The sequence below is a fragment of the Neopelma chrysocephalum genome, unplaced genomic scaffold (genome assembly GCF_003984885.1).
Source record: "Neopelma chrysocephalum unplaced genomic scaffold, ASM398488v2 Primary Assembly neopelma1_93, whole genome shotgun sequence".
Classification (NCBI taxonomy): Eukaryota; Metazoa; Chordata; class Aves; order Passeriformes; family Pipridae; genus Neopelma; species Neopelma chrysocephalum.
The window spans coordinates 938,645-947,923 of NW_020897755.1; the positions used below are offsets into that span (position 1 = coordinate 938,645).

At 56.5% G+C, this 9,279-nt stretch overlaps 1 protein-coding gene across 1 annotated transcript; it reads left to right on the forward strand.

The window, feature by feature from the left end:
• Window positions 1-40: 40 nt before the first annotated feature.
• LOC113972536 (noggin-2-like) lies at window positions 41-4,039 on the forward strand. The gene has a single exon (XM_027693736.1). The coding sequence runs from the start codon at window positions 564-566 to the stop codon at window positions 1,194-1,196; it is 633 nt and encodes a 210-aa protein (XP_027549537.1). The 5' UTR covers window positions 41-563; the 3' UTR covers window positions 1,197-4,039.
• The last annotated feature ends 5,240 nt before the right edge of the window (window positions 4,040-9,279 follow it).

Here is a 9,279-nt window from a genome sequence, read left to right on the forward strand (position 1 = left end):
CCGGCCGTGCCCGCGCAGGGGCCGCCCGAGCGCCCCGGCGCCGTGACCCTCCTCCCGCCCCCTCGCCCGGCGCGCCCGGCTATAAAGGAGGGTTTTATTCTCGGGCTCCGGTCTCACGCCAAACCCTGTCACACCGTCTAGACGAGCTGTCGTGGGGCTCGGCCCAGCTGTCACCATGGCGATGGAGACGAGTCCGCTGTGAATTTTGGGGGGGAGCGAGCGAGAGCGGCGGCGGCGGCGGAGGAGGAGGAGGAGGTGGAGGAGGAGGAAGGCTCGGCCGCCGCCGTGCCCTGCCCTGCCCCGCGGGGGAGGCTCGGACCCCCCGGCGCTGCCGGCCGCGGCTGGAGCCGGCCCGGCGGGGAGCCCCGGGAGCCAGCGGCCGCGGGCGCGGGGCGAGCCTCAGATGCGGCTGTCACACAACCCCGGCCGGGCTATTTAAAGTAACGGGCCCCGCCGGACACTGGTGTCTCTGCCTATTTATGAGCCCCCGGGAGCCGGCGGGCGCCGCCGGGCAGCGCTAGGAGCCGAGCCCGCCGGGAGCAGCGCCGGGGCCCGCCCGGAGCATGACGGCGATCCGGGCGCTGCTGCTCTGCCTGTGCCTGGGGCTGCCGGCGGGCGGGCAGCCCTTCCTGCGCCTGCGACCCTCGCCCAGCGACAACCTGCCCGTCAAGGACATCGTGGAGCACCCGGACCCCGAGTACGACCCCAAGGAGCAGGACCTGGACGAGAGGACGCTGAGGAAGAAGCTGGGCAGCCATTTCGACCCCGGCTTCATGGCCGTGGCCGTGCCGGGGCCGGCCAACGCCTCGGGCGCCGCGGCGGCGGCGGGGCGGGGGCGGGCGGCGCTGCCGGCGGAGCTGCGGCGGCTGGAGCTGGGGCCGCCCCGGGGCCCCCGCCTGCGGCTGGGCAAGAAGGCGCGGCGGAAGGTGCTGCAGTGGCTGTGGGCGCACACCCACTGCCCCGTCCTCTACGCCTGGAAGGACCTGGGGGTGCGCTTCTGGCCGCGCTACATCAAGGAGGGCAACTGCCTGGCCGAGAAGTCGTGCTCGCTGCCCGAGGGCATGTTCTGCAAGCCCGTCAAGTCGGTCACCAAGACCTTCCTGCGCTGGCACTGCCAGGGGTGGTCCAGCCAGAAATACTGCACCTGGATCCCCGTGCAGTACCCGCTCATCTCCGAGTGCAAGTGCTCCTGCTAAGCCTCCCCGGCCCCTTGCACTGCCGCCCTCCTCCTCCGGATCACTTTGGGGGGGGAGGTTTTTTGGGTGGGTTTTTTTTTGGAGGGGATGGGTTTTTTGGGGTGGGTATTTTTGGGGTGTTTTTTTTGTTGGGTTTTTTTTTTTTCCCCCACCCCCCAGCGCGGGGTGGGGGAACATGAACCGCTTTTGGGGTTGTTGTGGTTTCTTTTTTTTTTTTTTGGTTTTGGTTTTTGTTTGTTTGTTTGTTGGGGTTTTTTTGTTAATTTTTTTTGTTAGGGTTTTTTTGTTAATTTCTTTTTTTGTTTGATTTTTTTTTGGTTACTTTTTTTTCCCTCGGACTTCTTTTAATGTTATTTTATTCAAAAGGGGAAAAAGCGAACCCAGGAACTGCAGGGCAGGCCAAAGGCACAGTAAAGCACTACAATCAGATGTCTATTTTTATACGTATATAGCCTTCTAACAAAAGGAAAATAAAAGAAAAAAACTAAAAAAAAAAAAAAAGGAAAGGAAAAAAAAAAAGAAAAAACCTACCAGCCGTGTAAATAGAGAGATTTTAAAGGAAAAGGGGGGGGAAATCGCAGCTGTTTTTTTATTATTATTATAATTATTATTGTTATTATTATTATTTTAAAGACATAGGACCACATTTTAAACCCATCCCCACAGAACCCGAGCACTTCCCTGCTGAAGGGGAGGGCAGAAATTTCTTGTAAAGAGGATTTTATCAAAAGGAGAAAAGGGGCGGGGGGTGTACAAAAAAGAAAAGCAAGAACAGCAGCATCCCTGAAGACGGTTGTTTCTCTGTGCTGTATTTTTTTTTGTCTTCTTCAGACCTTGTCACTGATGTTTGAACTAATTTGCCAAGCTCTCTAGGGTTTGTTTGTTTTTTTTAAAGTGTATAACAATTAATTAAGGAGGAAATTTTAAAGAAAAGTACAAATCTATGAAAGAGTGGAATTGTTTTGTTGTGTGGGAATACATATAGTCGTGTAGAGATGTTAAAGGAAATTTTCATTGTACAGTTTATTTATTTTTAACGTTTGTGTATAGGAAAAAAAAAGCTAGAGATTATGCCAGAAACTATTGGAAATGTTTACTTGAATATTCCTTTAAAAACATATCAATGTAAATATGAGCTATCACTGATCAAAACATTTTTAGCAATAAACTCTATCTTTGAAGAAAAACCCCGTGCTGCACCCCAGCTCCCTGGGAGACCAGCGGAGACTCGGATTGTTGCTCGGAGCAGGTGATGAGTAAAGGGCTTTGGCTGGGCCACGCTGGCGTAAATCGCGAGACACCCCGAAGGTCGGGACAGCTCCACCGGTTTCTGCCTCTCCGGGATCCCGCTCTGGGTTTTCTTTGCGTGTATAACCTGTTGGGGAGAGAAAAAAAGCACAGACGGGAGAGAAATGTCTCGTAACGCGTAAAAGAGCTGCGATGTCCCGGACTGGAGGTGTCATCTGAAGTCCTTGGGAGATTCCATGCTCTGTGGCTCTTGGATTCGGCTCTCCCGCTGGCAGAGGAAGCGGTCGAGGTTACTGCCCCGGCCATCAAAGCGCCTGACACAGCTTGGCAGCCCCGCGTGTGTCAGAACAAATGTTTTTTCTCGGCTGCCGCCACTAGCGCAGGAGGGAAGGATGGAGACGAGCCCTGCGCTCGGCCCTGCTGCCGCGACGGAGCCCCGGGGCTGGCACCTCTCCCCGCGGCGCCTCTGGGGGTGTGCGGGGTCAGGAGGAAGCGCTGACCCTGCGGTGGCACACAGTGCCCTCAGCTCGTGTGCCGGGGCCGGCGGGACCCCCCACTCCCACCAGAGCTCGTGGAGCCAGGGCAAGGCAGAGCCGGGCCGGCTCGGCACGGGCAGGCTGCCGGCAGCCAGGCTGGGGAGGAACCCGGCGCTGGTGAGGGGGGCACTGGCGGTGCGAGCCCGCTCCTGACGGAGATCTGTCTGTCTGTCTGTCTGTCACAGGGCTTGGAGCGCGGCCCTGACGGGCTGCCAGGCCGATCCCCAGCATGTTCCGCGTGGGCTGGTGGTGCTGGAGGGGAAGGTCTGGCCGTTCCCTTCGGTGTCTGAAACGCGCCCGGCATCCCCGAGGAACAAACTGCTGCCGAAGGCTCTTGCCAGCGAGGAGTCACGCTCTGCCAAGCCTGCTGTGGAGTGGTGGGGAGACCCCGTCCCCTTCCAGCTTGGCATGCAGGAGAGGAAAGCAGCACTGAGCCCATGGGAAGGCATCAGGGCCCTCTGAGGGGTCTAGCTCACATCCCTCCATCATCCTCTGAGGGGACTGAGGTCCGGAGAGCCCCATGGAGCAGGCCCACAGAGCTGGAGGTCACACAGAGATTGAAGTCAAAAGAGGGAGAGAGCTTTGAGAAGGGTATGGTGGGGACAAGGTGTGAGAGGGACAGTGACATCCAGTAGCCCAAGTCCCTGCAGAGCCCTGCAGCCACCCGCTCGGCCCCGCATGAGGAGGCAGGTTGGCCTTTTCACGCGTTCAGCGGCGAGGGACTGGGGAAGGGGGGGATGCAGAGGTCAGGGTGAAAAGAAGAGCTCGGCAAAGGCAATGTGCAAAACATCAGGGGCATTTGGGAGAGGAAGGGGAAAGCTCATTTTGCAAGAGGAACAACATCTGTGGTGTGGGGGCCGAACATCTGTAGGAGGGAGCATGGGGGGAGGGCATTCTGGGAAAATATTTCTGACATAATCCCAACAGTATCTGGTGTGTTGGGATTTGGTTACAAATGGCCCTCTAACGTCTTTGTGCGTTTTGTTCTGCTGGTTCCAGGGGCACACAGAGACCCCTGCTTTGTGCTAACCTGGGAAATAAACCATTCGCTGGGCTCAATGGCTGAGTTCAGTTGCACGGGGAAGGTGGGGGTTGGGAACGGGGAAGGCGAGATTTGTGTGAACTCCAGTGAAAACCAGCCTAAAAGCCCCCATGCCATGTGCTGGAGGGAGGAGGGGGGCTGCCGCCGTCTCTGGGGAGAACTCAGTGGTCCCGCTTGAGATGACGGCTCGTCTGGAGGAGAAAACACAAGAGCCAAGGTGCTGGGTGTAGGTCAGGCCAGGGAGCAGAGGGCAGCCACCATGGGGTGTGTGCCAGCTCGCCCGGCCCTGCCTCGCCGATCTGCCGCGGCGCTGGAGCGCGGTCACCTCGTGCCAATGTGCAGTCACCTCGTGCCAATGTGCAGTCACCTCGTGCCAATGTGCAGTCACCTCGTGTCGAGGAGCCTCCCGAGCGTCTGCCCTGGGAGGCGATGAGTCGGACGTGTGACGGCTGGGCCGTGGGCGTGATGGCTCGCCTGTCTGCCGAGCCTCAAAGGAGAGGAAGACAAAGGGGAACAAGCCTGGTTCTTTGGTGCGGTTATTACATTGTCTCCCCAAAGCTGCTTGTGATTAAGGGACGAGCTGCAGGGGGAAGGGGGCAGAACCGGCAGAACCCCGAGAGGTGGTGGGTGCCAGCTTCTGAAAACATGGGCCTTTCCCCTTGAGCTCCAGAGTGGTGGACTGGGAAAAGGGCTGGAGCTCCGAGGGTGGGTGCCATCCTCTAACTTGGGTTCTGCTTGTCATTATGTTGTCAGGAGACGCGCACGGCCGCGGCCACGCACTGACAGGGTGTGCACACCCCTCCTGGGCACCCTCCGTCAGCGGTGTTTGCGGGAGGACCATGTCCATGCCCTGTGAAGCTGCAGCGAGCCCCATGCTTTGAAGTCTCCCTTCTCCACACTGAGTCTCTGGGCTTAAGCAGAAGGTGGTTAACTGGAGGATCAGCTCTTTAACCCCTTCTTCCTTCAGGCAGGGCAGAGCACAGATGGACCCGATGGCTGTCCCATGTCTTGCAGGCACATGTCCACCGGCATGATGGGAAAGCAAAGGCAGCTTTCCTCTCTACAGCAAGTGCTGGCCAGAGCTCACCTGCTCCAACACCACATGCTGTGCTGCAGCAGCTCCCTTGGCTGGATCACAGCTGGATCTCTTCCTTATAGTCCCTACAAAGCCCAGCTGGAGCAGAGCCCCTCTCTCAGGTCTGCAGAGGTCTCCATATCTTCCTTCTGCATGTCAAGGTCTTTCTATGACTTGGTGAACTGCTTTCTCATGCATGACCCCAGATTTAGATGACCCTGTTTGTCTTGGGAGGGAGAATGAACTCGGGATAGCTCCTGACATTTGACTCAGTGGGATGGAGACACTTTTCCACTCCTCTTTCACATCCCAGTTTGGTTTCAACACCAGCAGCAGGTTAACTTTTTTGTCTCCATTGACAAAGGGTATTTCATCCCGATTTTCCCATCCTGCCTCTCCCCGTTTAGTTCAGGTCCCCTCAGCTAAGGCTGGTCTCCAGGAATGCAGTTTCTGTCGGCGCACTGGCTCTGCCAGGGTGACCCAGATTCACAGGGCCAGAGCTCGCAGATGTCTAATGGCAGCTCTTGAGATATCTGACTCAGGCCTGGGTGATGACCTAAGCCCATCGCTCATCATTCCTAGAAAGGCAGATGAATGGACAGGAGGCAGTAATTGGCCTCCTCAAACTTTAAAGCCCAGGCTAAACTGGGACTTTTCGCAACATGCAAAATTGTGCTCGTCTCCCCCTCCGGCCCGAGGGTTTGGTGTCATTCTGCCTTTGCAGCCTGTCACGGCCACCAGGAGCTACCAGGGAAAGCCATTTTCTCAGCACACCCTGCGTGGTCCACCAGCAGGTCCCTGGTGAGCCCGTCCTGCTGACTGCTGAGCTGGACCCACTTCCTCAGGCACCTCCAGCTCCTCTTTCATCACCACAATGCAAACCCTGCCACACCACTGAGGTTAATAGTGCTGGCACAGGCCAGAGCACACTGTGCTCAGTGATCTCACAAGTCGTTTCCAACCTAAATGATCTGTGATGACCACAGATAAGCCCCATGGGGTGGGCAGAGGTGGGCTCTTGTCTCACTATCTCCTCAGGGCTGCCAGGTACAAGGGTGGAGGTTCTGCTTCCTCTGTGCAAGATGCACCTCAGGCTGCCTTTCCACTCCTTTGCAGTTCTCCTTAGTTGTTTCCATGGATAGCAAACCCAACCACATGTCCAGTTGCTGCCCAGCAGAGCAGGACCCTGACCCCTCGCCATGAAGGAACAGTACCAAGCTTTACTCACTGTCACTCCAGAGGTGTCAGACGGGCTGCTGGTTCAACTGCACAACCCGTGCATGAGCCTCCCTTCCCCCTCCGTGATTAAAACCAAACATGAACAGCAGCACCATCCCAGGGACACGGCTGCTCTTCGCTGTTAGCTGTTTGGTATTCTGCCTAAAAATGTCAAGACACCCCATCAAGGAGAAAGGACCACGTCATGTGGTGCCGGGAGCCCAATCAGAGAGGCAGATCCACATGGAGCAAATCCCGAGGAGCTGGGAGGCAGCGGCCTGTGAGCTGGCCATTGGCTAAAATGGCCCTTTCAGGCGGATGGTGAATGAACCCATTCACAAAAAAGCACAGCCTGTTTGCAAACAGCAGAACCATCTACATGGTTGGTTTTTTTTTCACTGGATGAGTCTGACCCAAACCCCGAAGCAGATGTGTGGGATGTGGCTGTCACAGCTGTGTCCAAGCCCAGCATAGGTGCAGTGAATTTTAGAGAACTGATTCCACCTCTCTTTTTGTAGGCCCCACCATTCCTCCCAGGAAATTTCAATGCCCTGCCCAAAGAATCTTGGCATCCTGCCAGGCTCCCTGGAGTGCAGCACAGACCACTGAGGGCCCATAGACCACTGCTGGGGTATGATAGGAGAACCTGCTCTCCACCATCACAGAGATGTCCTAAAAGGGGACAGTGCCCTCACAGAAGCCCATGGTCCCAGAGATATGACAGAGCACATGGTGGGAAAAGCTCCTCCTTGAATCTGGAAGGTGGGAGTGAAGGGTATCCAGATATGGGACATGATTGCTCATAGAGGACCCGACTAGGACATCCATGTCCTGTGCCTTGTCACCTGTGAACATGGTCCACGGAAACCAGTTATCTCCCTAAGCTGGAGGAGAGCAACGTGCCCAGCCAAGCTCACTGCCCCCCACTTTAGGTAAGATCTGGGCCTTTCCCCTGGGGAAGGTGTGGGCCACTACAAGAAGTTGAGGCTTTGGAGTTGCCAGAGCTGCTGGGTGTCCACAGCAAGGACCCTGGAAGCTTCCAGGATGACAATTCCACCTGGTGAGCAGCAGCATTCGCGGTGCTCCTTGTAGCTCCTCTGTCTCAGCATTGGCTGCTTTGGAGGCAGCCTTTGGGGAGGTAGCAGGAGGCAGAGTGGAGCAGCAGGAATGCTGAGAAGGGAAGTAAAGGCTGCATCTTGGGTGCCAGAGCAGGACAGCCTTTGGAGAGCTCTGAGTTTGGGGTGGGAAATTAGAACAAGGATGCTGGAGAAAAAAAGTTCCTTGTCCTGGATGCTGGATCATGTACAGGTGTTTCAGTCCATAAGCTTATTGGAGGGTTGTGCAAGAGCCATCAGATCCCCTCTGAGGCTGGCTGTGTCCTCAAGCATTGTCTGGTCTGCTTCCATCCCATTTGCTGCCAAAAGACACTTTCTCTCCGGGACATGGTACTAACAAAGGACTGGGCCTCCAGCCTTGGCTCAGTTTATCTACTTTATTGGGACAGAGACCATATTTCATCCTGGAGCTGAGATTAAGAACTGAGCTGCACTTGGTGTTCTGCTCTCTGACTGTATTTTAGGAAAGAGCCTACAACTGTCTCCTCCCTTCCCACATGGAACTGCAGCCAGCAATTCTCTTGGACACATCTTCGAGCCAGCAAAGTGTGTGGGTCAATGTGCAGCCGTGAAGCTGGATAGAGAAAGACACTGAAAAAGGACATGGTGAGGATGTGTGTGATGTTGTGGTACCCAACAGAGCCCGGTGCTGAGTTGTACCTGGAGGTGCCTCTGCCCAGGCTGCTGGACCAGGCTGGGATGTGGCCTCTCAACAAGGGAAAGTGTCAGATTCTGCCCCTGGGATGGGGCAAATCCAGATGAATGGACAGAGTGGGGAATGAGAAGCTGGAGAGCAGTGCCGGGAAAGGGCCCTGGGGGTCCTGGTGGGTGGCCAGTTGGCCCTGAGTCAGCAGTGCCCTGGCAGCCAGGAGGGCCAACCCTGTCCTGGGGACATCAGGCCCAGCATCACCGGCCTGGCCACAGAGGGGATTGTCCCACCCTGCTCTGCCCTGGGGGGGCCTCACCTGCACCATTGGGGCAGTTTAGGGGGACACAATGGAAGGAAGAGATTGAGCCATTAGAGAGTGTCCAAAGGAGGCAACACAGATGGGGAAGGGCCTTGATTTGAAGGCGTGTGAGGACACTGAGGGCACTTGGTGTGTTCAGCTGGAGAAGAGGAGACTGAGGGGAGACCTCACTGCAGTTCCACCTTCCTGGGCAGGGGCAGAGGAGGGGCAGGGACTGAACTCTGCTCTGGGGGGACCAGGGACAGGACCCAGGGAATGGCCTGGAGCTGTGTCAGGGTAGGGTTAGGTGGGATATCAGAAAAGGTTCTTCCCCCAGAGGGTGGTTGGCACTGACCAGGCTCCCCAGGGCAGTGGGCACAGCTCCAAGGCTGCCAGAGCTCCAGGAGGGTTTGGATGATCCTCTGGGGCACAGGGTGTGACTCTTGGGGATGGGCCTGTGCAGGGCTGAGGATGATCCTGGTAGGTCCCTTCCAACTCAGCACGTTCTGTGACTCTGTGATTCTTGCTGGGAACACGGGTGCTCTGCCTGCTCCCAGACCTTGCTCTGAGGGTTCCAGTGGGACCGGCGCTCCCGAAGCCGTCAGTGCCCAGTGATCCCATCCTGGGGAGCCCATCCTGAGGAGCCCATCCTTATGATCCCATCCCCTTTATCCCATCCCGGTGATCCCATCCCCGTTATCCCATCCCCATTACCCCATCCCTATGATCCCATCCCCATTATCCCATCCCTATGATCCCATCCCCATCATCCCATCCCTATGATTGCATCCCTATGATCCCATCCCCATTATCCCATCCCTATGATCCCATCCCCATTATCCCATCCCTATGATTGCATCCCTATGATCCCATCCCCATTATCCCATCCCGGTGATCCCATC

What these genes read in the sequence shown, in the direction of transcription:
- LOC113972536 (XM_027693736.1), top strand. Translation starts at nt 564, where the DNA reads ATGACGGCGATCCGGGCGCTGCTGCTCTGCCTGTGCCTGGGGCTGCCG.